The sequence below is a fragment of the Podarcis gaigeae genome (assembly GCF_964106915.1).
Source record: "Podarcis gaigeae genome assembly, chromosome: 1".
NCBI classification, from domain to species: Eukaryota; Metazoa; Chordata; class Lepidosauria; order Squamata; family Lacertidae; genus Podarcis; species Podarcis gaigeae.
In genome coordinates, this window is record NC_139678.1 from 78,029,344 (window position 1) to 78,045,503 (window position 16,160).

General features: G+C 42.9%; 2 protein-coding genes across 4 annotated transcripts in view; both read left to right on the forward strand.

Annotated features, from left to right (window-relative positions):
* The window catches only part of HRAS (HRas proto-oncogene, GTPase), a 59,494-nt gene that overhangs the window by 36,396 nt on the left and 6,938 nt on the right, over positions 1 to 16,160 (forward strand). For all 3 annotated transcript variants that reach the window (XM_083698633.1, XM_083698631.1, XM_083698632.1), the window contains 2 exons: positions 8,343 to 8,497; positions 14,980 to 15,158. In XM_083698633.1, the coding sequence (XP_083554759.1) occupies positions 8,387 to 8,497; positions 14,980 to 15,158 (290 nt within the window). In that variant the 5' untranslated portion in view covers positions 8,343 to 8,386. The remainder of the gene's footprint in view (positions 1 to 8,342; positions 8,498 to 14,979; positions 15,159 to 16,160) is intronic.
* RNH1 (ribonuclease/angiogenin inhibitor 1) overlaps positions 1 to 16,160 on the forward strand; it is a 151,610-nt gene that overhangs the window by 5,105 nt on the left and 130,345 nt on the right. The window lies entirely within an intron of this gene.

A 16,160-nucleotide genomic window follows, 5' to 3' on the forward strand; every position in this document is an offset into this window, starting at 1 on the left:
AGAAAGGGTTAATTTGAATGTATGTTTCTCTTATTGAGCACTGGTCAGTTTTCAGCGGACAATATAGCATCGCTTCATGCTCTCTGACTATCAGGCTTGAATTCTGTTCACTAGTGCAAATCTAGAAGGTGGTGGTTTTGACCATCTCTGTTCCTGAAGTGAAGTCTGAAAGAGGCGGAATGAATGGAGAATGGCCCACCGGATTAGACAGAGTATCTGAAAATGGGCTTCCCAGCAGATATTAGAGCAAGAGTAGCCAATATGTCCTTAGACTACAGTTCCCATCATCCCTGACCGCTGATCCTGTTAGTTGAGGCTGATGTTGTGATCCAACAACATCTGGAGGGCACCACATTGACTATTGCAGTGCCAGAGGGAGTACATTAATATTTGTGCATTAAAAGCCTTAGCAGCTCACTGATTATTAAAACATTTATTACTGTGCATGATGTGAAAGATTGTGGTGGAGCATATAGTGTTGAACTTGAAGGACTGCAGAGAACTAGGTTCAATTCTAAGCCATGAAGTTCACAGGGTGACTTTTAGCAAGTGAAGTTGCTATCTTGTGGACTAATCTGTCTTTCAGGGTTTTGAGGATAAAACAGAATAATGCCATGTTTGCAGCCCAGAGTTTCTTGAAGAAAGGGTAGGAACCAGGTCTGACTATTTAAATAATGTGATTTAAGGCACATCAAGTTTCAATATTTCAGTGGGAGAGTTGAACATATGTTTATTTCTTGTTGATATCAGTGGAATTTTAAAGCTGCTTAACTTTGGCTGCATTATGCCCTGGGTGTGTTTTTGAAATTTACTTTGTTACTTCTGCAATCTGCCATGGGATGATGGGTCACAGCAGTGGAGGATGTTTTGAGGCAATTTGGCACAGCTGGCTTACTACATAATAAATGTACCTTTTGTTTCTCATTTTCCACATAGTCTGTCTTGCTTTCTTCAAGGATGAGATGCAGTTGTGGAGATATCTTGTGGGTAGTTCAAGCGCGTGGAAAATATTTTGTACATCAAGGCTGCTATTGCTACCTGAAATCTGGTTGCATGAGGGTCACAGGTGCCAGTTTTCTGCACATGCACACAGTATGACTAATAATGAGGAATGGCTCTTTATAATCACCCACTCCTTTTCAGAGTTTGTCTTTTAAAATAACACTTTTTTTCTGTGCTTGAGCACATCTGTCAAAATGGACCAGATTGCATTGAAGATCACTCCTTGCAGAAAAGTTGGTCTGCCCCCATCCCCCGCCATGGTCTGAAATCAATTAGATAGTTGCTGGCTTGTTGGCAACAATCATGAACATTTATGGTGATTATCTCTAGCTAGGAGCCCAGCATAATGTGGAAGAACCCGGCCTCAGTTTCTCCCATGGAAAACTGAGGGGGAGGAGTCTCCCATCCTGCTAGGTGGGAGAAACAGATTCTGTTCCTCCTCTAAGAGGAGAATTCAAAGGAAGGGGAGGGTTCAGCCTCACTTTGCACCACACTTTGACAATACTTGGAAACTGTTCATTTTTTTTTCATCACTACAGTGGTACCTTGTTTAAGAACAGCCCTGTTTACGAACTATTCAGTTTATGAACTCCACAAAACCAGAGGTAGTGTCCCGGTTTGCAAATTTTACTTCGGTTTAAGAATGGAAGCTGAACGGTGGAAGGGCACTGGCGGCGGGAGGCCTCATTAGGGAAAGTGTTCCTTGGTTTAAGAACGGACTTTGAGAACAGATTAAGTTTGAAAACCGAGGTATCACTGTACTTAGTATATCTAAAGTATGGTATGAAATGGAAAACTGACCTCTTCTTTTCCCACCTTCTTTGTGTTCTTTGGGCAGAAGTGGATCTCCGCCACTGGATATCAGACTTTTGTAACTGAAAATAAACTGTAAGAAGTACTGATTATATGTTAGGATATTATTAGAATAGTGTTGTTTCCCCAGTTAAATGGCTACTGGATGTTCCATTGGTTATAGCTTCTGATTCTTGCTTCTAGCTCATATATTTCTCCCACCACACGGCCCCCCTCCCCCTTAGTTCCATAAACACATCCCCTGTGCCCCTCTATCCTACCTTATAAAAAGGCATTATTCAGAAAAGTGCTTTGCACAACCCACTAAGGAAAATAATAACACAATAACATTCAACAGTAGCAATTAATTGCACATGTAAGTCAAAATAGTATTTAAATTGTTTAGTTTAATTAATTCGACAAAAGTGATGAACTTGATCTAATGATACCAGCTTTCCAAAATCTGATAGTCATTCACACCTCCAGCAGCTTTTGTCACCCCCATGCCTCTTAGTGCCCCCACCCGTAACCCCGCTGCTCCCCAGGAAGCTGTACCCCCCACTTTGGGAACCCCTGCTGTACTACATATTTTTCTTGCTGCTCCTTAACTCTTGAGTGGTAGCGCCAGTCCTGTGTGCCTGCCTGCTTGCAAGGCTCACTTGTGTTCCCTTTGTGACAAGGTGATGATCTGATTGGAGTAATTGGAGAGCAGTGGGCTTATCCTCAGCATGGGCATTGTGTTACCTCCATCGGAAAGGGAAGCTTAGCACTGTAGGGATGCTGTGGGTTCCAAGGAGACAGAAACAAACTGCTTTCCGTGCATATGGGGGGGCCTTTTTGTGCAAGATGGCTGTGTGTACAGCATGGATGAACATCAAAAGAGAATTCAGGATCCTAAAACCTTCCTCTGTGTGCCACTAATTAGGCCATTAATGTGACCGTTTTCCTCTGCATAAAGGAGACTGTTATGGGACTATAGGCACCGCTGTGCCAGTTGCCTCTAATGCTGATCAGTACATAATCTGCGTGAATGAAATTAATTGCTGAATCACAGCAGAGTTAAAACCAAAGTTTGAAGTGGGTTTCAGGTTGAAACAAAACCTGGTTGCCCCTGATGTAACATTCCGTCTGCATAACCACTTGATTGTGGAATTGGCATGGGAGAATTGAGCCAGGAGCACACGGCAATCTTCCAATCTCCTAACCATGAGAACGAGTGATGTTACACCTGCACAGGAGACAGGTTCCCACATATTGAAATCAGAAGTTGTCACATCCTGGAAATAATAGAGAATTAGTGAACTGCAAAATGTTGCCATGTGGGGCTTTGGCAAAGGTTGTTTAGGAGGGTATTTTTGTGTGTAGGAAGGGCTCACAACCTTTTTATCTTTCAAACCATGCAAAGAGTAGTCAGCTCATGTTCTTCTCCCCAACCCAAAACTAATTACACCATCCAGTGTTAAGATACTTACGAACAACAGGCTACACTTGATAAAAAATGTGTTGTAATAGGGATGGGCAAGAACCTTGCATATGTGTATATCCTCTTATATTGGTGGGTGTGCATATGTCTGAAATAAAAACACCACTTGGAAGTTCTAATACAAGTCATTATTTTTAATTTTACAGCTGTGCATGATTTCACATGATTTTTTCTCCCCCCCCCCAAAAAGAGGAAATGGCATGAGGCTGTTTGGAGCAGTGAGAGGGGGCATTACCGTGCTGTAGAAAGATGGGGCCAATATGAATTTGTAAAAATATTGATGCCAGGGCTTAAGCCTACCTGAGCCATGCTTATCAGTTTCAAAATCAACATCGGTGCATGAAAAGCTACAGCTTACATGTCCTTAGGAATTGTGTGCTGCATACTGGGATGAAACTGTTCTGCAATGTTATTTCACATATCTAAATCTCCCCCTTCCCATTCAGGGAAGCCTATCTTGCCTCCTCTCTCTACTGGACTTCCAATATGGCAAAGGCTTTTCTATTCTGCAGGCCAGACGTATCCTATCCTGAGGTATGGTGTTATGGCTGTATTGCTCTTAGTTTTTCAGCTGGCTGCCTGTTTTTACCATTTCTTTGAAATTGCATGTATTTGTGTTTTAACCGTTAACTACTTTGGTTTCTTTTGACAAGTAGTGTATACATATATCGTAAACTGAAATAAAACATTGCCACCACATGTTAGAAGATAGCTGTTCAGAGGTGGTGTGGTAGCTGAGGGTGTGAAATCCACAAATCAGCTCTTTCAAGAGGCTGCTTTGGCCTGCCTGTTGCAGTCAGCACTTGCCTTGTGGGGATGGATACAAGCCTGCCTTACGGAGCTGCTGTAAGGATTATGGAACTAGTGTTTATGAAGTTTTTGTAAAATTTAAAGTGCAATATAAACGTTAAGTATCATAACAGGAGTCGGCTCAGATACCGAGGTGAAGCCCTACTCAAGTGTTAAGCCCCTGGATGAGAGCAGGCACATGTCTACTTTTAAACAATTTTCTGTCCCTTCGGCAAAAAGATTTTGTTAGCAACTGTCAAGAGGTGTGATCCTCTACTCTGTTTAAGATTTGATGGCTCCCTCCACGCTGATTTGCCTTCTCAGTCCATTATATCTGTGCACAGCAGTAGGAGGCAAAGCAGTTGAAGAAGCCTGACCTTGTCCTATAACAATGAACCTGTGTGCAGAGGTAGCATTCCAGAGAAAAGGACCCTGAATAAGTAACAAGCTTGTGTTTTGTAGGTAGCAACTTTTGCAGTGGAAACATTCCAGTAGGCCTTGGAAGTTTTCCTGAAGCTGAGAAGGCAAGGAACCTCTTCTGTTATATCTATCTATCTAAAAGACTTGGTGAAAAATTAAGCTAAGATCATCATCATCATCAACAACAACAACAACAACAACAACAATCAAAGTACATAATGGAAAGTCTGTGGGATCTTGATGCCTGTGCTTCTAGGCCAGGGGCCACCTGCACTGGTCATATACCGTATTTTTCGCTCTATAAGACGCACCAGTTTTTGGAGGAGGAAAACAAGGGGGAAAAAATTCTGAATCTCAGAAGCCAGAACAGCAAGAGGGATCACTACGCAGTGAAAACAGCAATCCCTCTTGCTATTCTGGCTTCTGGGATAGCTGTGCAGCCTGCATTCGCTCCATAAGACGCACACACATTTCCCCTTACTTTTTAGGAGGGAAAAAGTGAGTCTTATAGAGCAAAAAATACGGTATTTTTGCTGAGCCTGAACAAAGATGAAAACAGGACCAGCTCCTCCCTGTGAGCAGTTCCAACCAGTGAGAGGAAATGGAAGCAGCCGTGCAACAGGCACACACAGTTTCAGATCATTAGCATTTGACCCTTTTTGTTGGCTTCTGGCAGGCAGAAGCTAGGGATGATGATGGGCTGCTTTTCTTTTTTCAATACTCAGGGTTTTAGGGGTCCCCCCCTCCATCTGCTTAGACATGACTGTTCTTTTTTTCCATAGAAGTATTGTGAAGTAGCTAAAGCTTGGGGGTGGAATCCTGCTGATAATGGCAGGGCAAATTTGAAAAACACTTTCTGCTTCTCCCTCCCCCAGATACACAGCAGAGGTTGTGAATCTTCCAGCTGGCATGGGGGGCTCCTCATTACAATGTCTCTCATTCTGAAATTGGGGAGTATCCCGTGGAGAATTAATTAGTTCCGTGTTGCCCGCTCTTCTGTGACAATTGAGCTGAGGAGAGTAGGCAGAAGGAGCAGGGATGTGGCCCCACTGAAGCCTTGCGTCAGGGATGTGGAGGTTAGGAAGAAGACAAGCATAGAAAACTGCCGTATGCTGAGTGAGACCTTTGGTCCATCTAACTCAGTGTTGTTTACACTGACCAGCAACGGCTCCAGAATTTCTGACTAGGATCTCCCTCATCCTTGCCTGAAGTTGCCAGGAATTAAGACTAGGACCTTCCATATACACAGAAGATGCTGTGCCACTGAGGTGTGGCCCTTTCCCAAATGGACCATAAACAGATGCTGTTGAACTACAGCTCCTGTCAACCTCAGCCAGTGGCCAGGGATGATGGGAGTTGTGGCCTTCCAGGTATTGCTGCAGCTTGTAAGTTTCCCATCTCGGCTTTAAGCTAACCAGAGAAGCACTGTTGCATCCCCATGACATTTGGAGTTTCTGGTAGGAAATACGAGGGGCTTTTCTCTTTGGAACCCCGGAGAATTTTCATTGAGAATGTTCTGGAAGAGTGGTGCCACCTAATGTGAGCAAGCCCCCTGCTTTATTTATTTAAAAGTGGACCTCTTAATTGTTTCTGCTTCTCTGTTGTGTCTGTAGTTTTAGTAAGTTAAATTGATATTTGTACTGTTCCTACATTTTTGTTATCAAGTTACATAAGCCGCCCTGAGGGCACTCTGGGGCCATATGGCGGGGGTATCAGTATAATAAATGATAAAGGAGAAATGGGATAAAAGGCACTTTGCTGCTGTTTTTCAGTTCTGCTACTGAGTGCCTGTGTCTGATCTTAATGCCATTAATGGAAACTTGCCATCAAAAGGCATAATGCAGAGTATCAAGAGAAAAATTGAATTGTTTTTTTCTGCCCATGGAAAATGTATGCAATTCCCATAGCGTTAAAGTAATAGTAATAGTAATTTATTATTTGTACCCCGCCCAACAAAGATTAAAAATGCATTAAAATGTCACACATTAAAAACTTCCCTGCCTTCAGATGTCTTCTAAATGTCAGGTAGGTGTTTATCTCTTTGACATCTGATGGGAGGGCGTTCCACAGGGAGGGCGCCACTACCGAGAAGGCCCTCTGCCTGGTTCCTTGTAGCTTAGCTTCTCGCAGTGAAGGAACCGCCAGAAGGCCCTCGGCGCTGGACCTCAGTATTTCCGGGCAGAACGATGGGGGTGGAAACGCTACTTCAGGTATACTGGGCAGAGGCTGTGTAGGCCTTTAAAGGTCAACACCAACACTTTGAATTGTGTTCGGAAACGTACTGCAAATTTAAAGACAATTCCTCTCAAAAATATGACATGAAAAAGAGCTGGAGAAAATGGAAGCTGTTACGAATAAGGACCAGTTCACAGAACATATCTTATCTACATATGAGCAGTCAGAATCATCTCCAGCCACATGCTTGCAATGGACAAGCATATTGTGTGACCATACAGCTGGCACCAGGTCCCTTAATTATGGCAGCACTTATTTCAGTCACTGTAGTTGTAGGAATTGCTGCTAATTCTCTCCATGATTTACCCCCTTTTTACATTGCATTACATTTGCATGAATGGTGGGGGAGGGTCGTTGCTGTTATTGATGTTAATTTTTTGTATCTTTATTTTAGATCTTATTATTTATGTGGAAATAATTCACCTTGGTTGTATATTTTTTGATATTTTGCTTATTGATTTTGACCACTTTTGTTATGCTGTAATTATGTATTTTTTCCTGTTTGTTGTAAGCCTCCTTGAGTGTGGTTTGGCCTATGGAAAGGCAGCATACAAATAAAATTATGTCTTTATGCATACAAGAAGTGATCAGGACTTGTAGCAGCAGCATCAAAAAAGTATTTTATGAATCTCCTTCCTTGTTAGTCTGTAGACCATTTAAATAAAAAATACCTTTAAAAACAATGCGAAAAACTGATAACTGAAGATAGGTGTGTGTGTTCTGTATTGTTTTTAAACCTAAGGCAGCCATGTTGAAAGCCTTGCTCCAAGTAACTATAGAGCAGGCTTCTAAAAAATTAGAATCTTCAGGGAGAAACTCTCTTGCAGTGACCTTCTGAGAATACAAGGGGTAAGATGGTCTCTCAAATAATTGGGTAATATGTAAATAATGTGAATTGGCCCCCAAAATGTCTATGAAATTGCTCAGCAATGACAGTTAATTTTCAACATTGATAATCATTCTTCATTGTTGAGAGAGAGAATTTCATCATAACGCACGAAAGAGCAAAGCAGGCATTCTGTGCTGCTAGTAGTAGCCCATTTTTTCGTGTGCGAAGTGTTTATCTAATTTTGTCTTTTTTTGCGTTGGCCATGTGAAGGGCTAAGTTAGTCCAAGACAGAGAGGGGTGGGGTTTGAAGCCTGTCCAAACTACACTCTTCATCATCTGCACTGTTCTGACAATGTATTTTAAAGCAAACTACTCAGCATTGATTTAACTGGGCCTGAATAATGAATATCCATTTCTTGCTTCGTGCCTGTGCTTCGCTTTGCCTGCTCATTGTTTATATAATTCCTTAAAAGGGCTCTAATAAGAGGGCTTTAATCCCCTTCAGGGCTTCTGGGTGGATGTTGAGGGCTGTCCGCATTCCTGTAATGGCAGCAATCTGCAACTAGCTGGGTCTTGTATCAGCAGAAGAATAGACCGTTGACCTTGACTGCCAGGTGCCTTTGCTGTAGCTGCTTTTGCTTTGCTCCAGAGGCTCTTGCGTCGTCATGCTGTGATGCTGTTAACTGTGCCATGGTGTCAAGTAGCATTAATGGCAAATAGTTGTGTTAAGGGTGGGGCTGAGGAGCTCATCCACTATTCATGTGGTTTATATCCAATTCTCTTCTCTTTCAGGCCGCTGTGTTTTGAGGGAACCCTGAACCGGGGTTGACCAGAAGATGACCGAGTACAAGCTGGTGGTAGTTGGGGCAGGAGGCGTAGGGAAAAGTGCTTTGACCATTCAGCTTATCCAGAACCATTTTGTTGATGAGTATGATCCCACGATAGAGGTAAGCAACCTGCTCGTGTTCAAAGCTAACCCATAGACATTTATTTTTTATCTCCCTCCCCCTTTAGCCTTGGTTGTCTTTGCATCCATCATGGACTCCTACAAAAGCGGTCAAATACAAAGCTTAACCCAACTTCAGAAGCAATTTATAGAAGAAAAGCAAAAGCTCTCTTTCCTTGCAGAGTGGCAGGCCCTCAATGGAATAATAAGCACAGTAGGAGAGATGCTGTGGAGGAGACACAAAGTCAATTTGAAATCAATCCTACTTGAAAGAGAATGGCTGGTAAAAAAAATATTTACAAGCCACCATGAGCTCCACCACTTTTTGAGCTTGTAGCGACTTTAATTATTGCCATGCTTTATCCTTGTGGATGAGGCACTAGCCAGAGAGTTTGCAAACCTGAGTCACCTCTGGTGAAAGTTTTGTATGTTAATTTACACATTCAATAAATTCACAAGACAGTCATTCTGAAACAGTACAACTTCAGGTTGTCAGTGGGAGATTGCAAGAGTTTTTTAATGGTCTCCATGGGAAAAATCTCTGCATGTGAGAAATCAGGGAGGGGTGTGTGTGTGTGTGTGTGTGTGTGTGTGTGTGTGTGTGTGTTTGCAGTGGCGGGTATTGTGATTGTCCCTTTCACCTGCAGCCATTGCTCTTGGCATGCTGTTCATAAAACACATATGGTTGGTTGACTGACCAAACCCAAAGAGTGCTCATCCTGGAAAAAAGTGACAAGTGGGGTTCTGCCTCAGGGTCCTATCCTGGGCCTGGTGTTGTTCAATGTCTTTATAAACGACTTGGATGAAGTTATAATTGAGGGGATGCTTAATCAGATTTGCAGATGATGCCAAACTGGGAGGGGTAGCCAATGCCACAAAAGACAGAATTGGGATTCAAGATGACCTGAACAGATTAGAGAAGCTATACCGATGGCTTCAAGTTGTAAGAAAGGAGATTCCAACTAAACATCAGGAAGAACTTTCCGATGGCAAGAGCTATTCGACAGTGGAACAGCATCCCACGAGAGATGGTGGCCTCTCCTTCCTTGGAGGTTTTTAAGCAGAGGTTGGATGCCAATCTGTCATGGATGCCTTAGTTGAGATTCTTGCATTGCAGGCGGTTGGACTCAGAGTCCCTTCCAATTCTACGGTTCTATGAGATACATACCCACACCTACTTAGGTGGAATATAAATAGCTTAAATAAATACATTTTAATATACACACCCACTCACACCTCCAAACTCTACACACACACACACACACACACACACACACACGTACATGTGTATGCTACATGTGTGCACACCTGCATATAACCTTTGGGCTTCCTTCAGCAATCTCATGTGGCGTCTGTCCCTGATTTTCCTTGCAAAGAGAGAAGTTGAAAGATTGCTTTTGCATCACCCTGCTACAGAATGTTTCCCTCCATAGCCTTGAGGGGCTCCATTTCCCTCCATAACCCAGAAGCTCTTTTTCTCCTCCCCCCCCTCCATACGTTGTCTGGGGAAGAACCATTGGGGGTACAATAAAATGGGAACAAAGAGACCTGGGAGTTGTAGTTCTTATAAATAAATTCTGCTAATGCAAAATTAAGTGAGAATTGGTGACTTGTTTGAGGCCTCTTGCATTCATTCACATTTGCTAAGGTCATTCCACCAGCATTTAAGGATTCCAAAGGTGCTTAACCAGGCATAAGCAGACTCCAGCCCTCCAGATGTTTGGGACTACAACTCCCATCATCCCTAGCTAGCAGGACCAATGGTCAGGGATGATAGTGGGAATTGTAGTCCCAAACATCTGGAGGGCCGGAGTTTGCCTATGCCTGTGCTTAACTTTCAAAGCTAAGCAGATGAGAACAAATAGAGTGAGTTTTCTGTTGTATCGACTTGGAGTTAGCAATAAGCCCAGACAACTTCCTTCCCATATACGCAATTAGATTTATTTTGTCTGTTAAGTTTTTCGGTTTTTCTCTTCATTTCCCAGACCTTAAATATGGTCCTCAAAACCTGAGACCTCATCAGCATTTTTAAGGTTCTAATTGTTCATTTAATGAGGTGTTGATATCAGTAGTGTAAAGCAGCACATTTTCAGAATTTGTACTTACAGAACTGATTTATATAGACCATCTCAGAGATGATCTCATCAGCAGACTTTCCATTCTTTACAACTTTTGGTCCTTTTGTTGTTGGGGTGGGGGGATGTATTTTTTTCTTCAGATTTCTGAACTTGGAACTTTCTTTAGCTGTCAGCATTATTAAAGTTTGCTTTTTGACTAAGAGAAACATTAAAATACTTTTCTTTTTGGTAGGGAGTTGGTTTTGCTTCCTCTGTGTCTCCCAGTTTAGCTTTCTCTTTTCTTACTTTGCTTTCATTTACTACTTGCAGTTCTTCCAGTGCAATGAAAACGTGCTGAGTAAAGCTTCTTCATATAACCCCAACCACTGCCTAGCATCAGGCATTTTGATTAGGGGAAGGAGGGAGGGAATGGGATGGGCACTGTGACACAGTCACTGACCATGTTGCTTTAAGTTCCGGTGTCACAGCAGCGTTGGGAAACTGGATCCAGCGGGTGGGTGGAACCTTTATCTCCCCTGGGGGCCAAGTTTAACATCAGGTGACATGTTTTTGCATGTGTGGGTTAGCAGCTGATTGTCTGGGCTTGCAAAGCACCTCCCTTGGAGCTGTGCAGGCCCCAACTGTCAGTTGATTGGCCACGCTTGCAAGCGCTCCTTTGGCCCAGTTGTGTCTTTACTTCTCCCACCCAAGTGTAGGGCAGGTGGTTGTGGTTTGACCAAAGCAGCCTCATGGCCCAAATTGGGGAGGCCTGGTGGTCTCAGAATATAACATCTGGTTGTAAGGCATGGGGGTGTGACTTGGCCAAAACTACCTTGTGGGCCTGATTACTTTTGCAGATCGGAGCTTCCCTCAGGGATCTTCTCTTCCTTATGAGCTCCTTGACTAGCGTGAGCTGATGTTCCCTTTTGGTTTGTTTTTAAAACATCTGTGCTCTTGCTGCGCTTCCAAGCAGTCTAATCAGTCGCAGGATTCCAAGGCAGGATTCTCCTACCATGCTGAATCCCAGTTAGTCTTTTAACTGCAAAAATGGTGGCTGAGAAGAACTGAGCTGGCCGAGAAGACAATCCAAATGCATCTGGCTAATAATGACAAAATGGACAAACTGGATACGTGTGCATGTTTACTAAAAAATAAGTCCCTTTTTGTGAATTGATACATACTCCCAGGTAACTGCATAGGATTGCAGCCTTACTCAGATATTTTTGGAATTTAAAAGTGCAGTGCTAAGGATCTGTATATGCATTGGTTCTGTTTTCCTTGTGAGAAGTTGATGTAAATGCAAACATGCAATTATTATGCAATTACATTATGATGTGAATTATGCAATTAAATTATGATGTAAATGCAAACATCTTCTACGGAAACAATTAACAGGATAAGACTATCATGTAATTAGTGATCTAGTAATATGGGATATGTCTGCAAATGATTGTCTTGTGCATTGTAGAATTGAATATTTCAGGTGCAGCTGCAGAATCCTGAGAACCTTTACTTAATTAAAAAAGGACCACATTTCTAGCCTTTTGGTTGTGAAGAATGCTTTGAAAACATGCTCATTTAGCCTGCTTACAGATTAAGGGCTGGTTGTGCAATGACTGGGAGCTAAATGTGTAAACTGTTTTATGTGGTGTGTGTAATCTGTGTTAGAAAAAGTTTCACATGAACACATCATTAGGTACTAAACCAGTTGACAGATGAATGTGCAGGTGGGAACTTGCCCTTAGAAGCCAGAAAGGGTCTGTGAAGGTTTCTATACTGTGATCTAATTGAATATCCTTTATTTTGATTGTGGGGATTGGGGTATTTTTTTGGAGAGGTTTCCTCCCCTCCCTCAAAAGTAGATGTACCCTCAGACTGAGCCACACTGAAGCAAACTGCATCTGTATACAAAGATGAGAACACAGTGCTGGAGCAACCAAAGAGACCATTTCCATTACGCTTCTGAAAAGCCATTGGGGAGGCAGCTGATACATTATTGATGGGGTTATATAAATGCCTCTCTCTCTCCCCCTCTCTCATGAAAGAGTGAGATGCCAGTCACCTTGAAAGCAGCTGGCACCAAGCCAAGCAATCACTCAATGTTCTTGGGCTTTTCAGTTATTGTTCTGTCTCCCAAGGTCCCCCTTGGAGAGTTAGTTACTAGGATGGTCACAGTGAAGCATATTTTAGGCTTGCATTGGTAGTAGTCTGGGCAGTTTCTGAATATTTAAAGAGTGGACTGTGGGATTCAGCAGCTGATTTTATATATATATATATATATACCTTTGTTTGTGTCAGAACAGTAACACTCTACTGAATTAATACGCCTACTTCTGGTTTCCAAAGGAATTTGGAGGCCCCTTCTTAATGTTTGGCTCTTTTTGGAGATCAAGCCATTCACTTCCTTGCCCCTTGGTTTTCCTCCAGGAGCAAGGGGCAGCTATGCACAGTTTACACTATTCAGATAGTTCTGGGGTAGCGAGGTATATGGTGGAAGTGTACATGTGCCTTATTCCTGGTGTTGCCTTCTTCCCTCAGTTCTAGCAAGCACAGTTTCACTTTTCAGGTTGCTAGGCAGAAAGTTGAAAACCAGAACCTCCAAGGTAGTGTACTAAAGGAGGAAAAGGAGATTGCATAGAAGCTGAATGAATTTATTTGCCTCTGACTTCACTGTGGAAGATAAGGGCGGATGAACTGTGCGTGAACTCACTTTTTCAGGGAGTCCATAGCCTTTCAAAAGTTGTCGTCACAGAAGTACCTGGCAAATTACTGTATCCCATTTAGAAGTCTTGCTCAGAACAGCTAATGCCACAAATGAGTTGGGATTGTTAAAACTGTTGGGGATTTTAGGGACAATTCTCTCAGAATTTGAGAGAAGATGGGTTCTTGGCCTTTGGGAATGGAAGGAAGCCTTTCCAGTCAGTGTATTTTATAGCCATGCAGAATGGAATGCTAGAATAGACCTGTTGGGTGTTCTCATAGGTGTGACTTAGTCATGATGTGCTGTATTGTGGATATAGGCACACAGAAAATGCTTATGCTGCACATGAACTCCATTCAGTGCTTGCCCACGATATATTTACTCACTGGCCTGTATGTGGTGTGACCACAGGAGATGATTGTGACTCTCCCTTGAGCAAAGCTGCTTTTAGAAGGATTAGTATACACTAAATACAGCTAAGAAAATAGGTGTGTTAAGGCTGGGCAGCTCTGGTGTCAAAGGCATACCTTGTCTGTCCTGAGGCAGCCCTGTCAGTTCCAAGAACAGGGCCTTGGCTGTATTAGTTGCTACTCTGGCACCAGAGGTGTCACCTCTTCAAATGTTCCTCTTTCCATTTTAAGAGACTGGCTTTAACCAGCAGGGTAATTGAATCGAAATCCACTCAGACTGAGACGGCTTCCTGACCTGTTAACACCCTCCTGCTCTTTAAATTAAAGTGTAAGAATTGCTTTTTGCTAGATAAAAAGTCCATACCCCCCTCCTGCCACCAGGAAGTTTAAAGCCAGGCCCACCAACAACCTTAGACCTGTGAGATGGTTCCTCTGGAGGAAAAGAACATAATGGCTATAGTATTATGTTCAATAAAGTCCTCCCTTTCTGCTAATTTCCCCTTTATTACTATGTGATTCTCTTTATTTTTGAAGGTACTGATGCTGGCAGGCTAACAGAATATGTCCTGCATTCCCTGGGACATTTGAGCATCCTCTTCCACAGCAATTCATGAGTTGAATTTTAAGTGGAAACAGAGCTCCTGTCCCAAAACAGGATGGCCAGTGCTGCTCAGAAGTGTCCATATGCAGAAGGGCTTAACGTGGTCATTAGGCAGACTCAGCATGGACTTAACAATGGATAGATTTTGATGGCACAGGAGTGAGATCAGATTCAAGAAGAAAGAGACTTTGATAAGAAATGAGTCTTGTGTAGGAACCTGGAGGAGGAGGTGGCAGTGGCAAGATAAAGAGAAAGCTAAAATGACCTAAATTCACCCCTCTTTAAAATTCCTGTTCACTAGATTTGGGTGAGTCCAGCAGTTGAGCAACATCTCAGTTGTGTTTTTCAGATGAGTGCCTTCTAATCTAATTGGCTGCATCAGTAGCTAGGGAAAGTAAGCTAGGACTATACATTCAAGAGCAAGGGAGGACCCCAGCTGAGATGATGTCTCAGCCCAGTGATGAAAATATCAAGTCAAGGTAACAAGCAAGTTAAGCAGCTGGGGTGGGGGGTCGGGTTGGCAGCAGAGCAAGGAGACCAGGGCATGCTACTCTTCCATTGGTTCCGTCACTAAGGAGAGGAGCAGAAGAAAAACCAAATGGTAGGATTCAGGATTGCCATAGGCGAAGTAAATGAAACACAGATAGAGGAGATACGCTGGTGCTTGCTTGATTGCTCCTCTTCTAATGCCTCTTAATTCTCCTATGCCCTCAGGATTCCTACAGAAAGCAAGTCGTCATTGATGGAGAGACCTGTTTGTTAGACATCTTGGACACAGCAGGCCAAGAAGAGTACAGTGCCATGCGAGACCAGTACATGCGGACAGGAGAAGGCTTCCTTTGTGTCTTTGCTATTAACAACACCAAGTCCTTTGAAGACATTCATCAGTACAGGTCAGTAGAAGTGAGCTGAGCAGCAGAGGGCATTGTATCATCTTCCTTTTGAAAAGGAAGACCTGGAGGGGAGGGACCACGCTGACCCCACTTTCAGATTGTGCTGTGCTACAATTCACCACTCGAAAAATGGAGCTTTTACCCGATGATCAAGTTCAGCAGCTGGCTAATAGCAGTTGTTATTATCCCAAGGAGACTGCTGATAGGGCAGGGTGAGAGCTCAGTAATGTAGCATTTTAATGTTTCTGGGGGGTTAAAAGGAGAAGCAGCTTCTCTGCTAATTAATGGAGCAGTAGTTTTCGTGAAAGGGATCTTGTGGTGTCTTAGCCTTGAGATCCATGCTTTTTCTTTCTGGCCTGCTATCTATCTATCTATCTATCTATCTATCTATCTATCTATCTATCATCTATATATATATTGGTCAGACAATGCAGATTTTGCACTAGAAAACCTGGTTCCCACATGAACTGTGCAAATTAAGCACATTAGTTTGCACAATTTATTCTGCTTCCCCCTTTCTTACTAGACTTGGGGTAGGACAAGGAACTCCTGAGCAATGAAGTTCTGTTCCCAGCTTCTGTTTAAAAGTTAACCTGCTCTTTCTCTAGGTTTCAAGATTTCAGATGGCATTGCCTATATATATTTAAGCATATTTATGCAACTATAATGGCTTCTCTTCTGCCTTGTATTTGAAACGGCTCAGAGGATCTCTTTTTCTCGATCTGGAAAGACTCTGCTATGGCAATGTTTGAGAGCTGTGACTGTAGAGTGGCAAACAGGGTCCCACTGTGCTGAGCAGGAAGAACATCGCTCAGGGTGTGAGCACAGACCCTTTGTCAACAACAGACTACAACCAGGCTCAGGGCCATACATCTCCCCAAGCCACCGGGCTGCTGTCCAGGTGCAGGATGTTTCCATGTGTCCCTAGGGAAAGAGCCAGGCCTCTGTTACTCAAACAGATGACTGCTCAACTCCCTACTTCAAAAGATGTAAACACTGAGG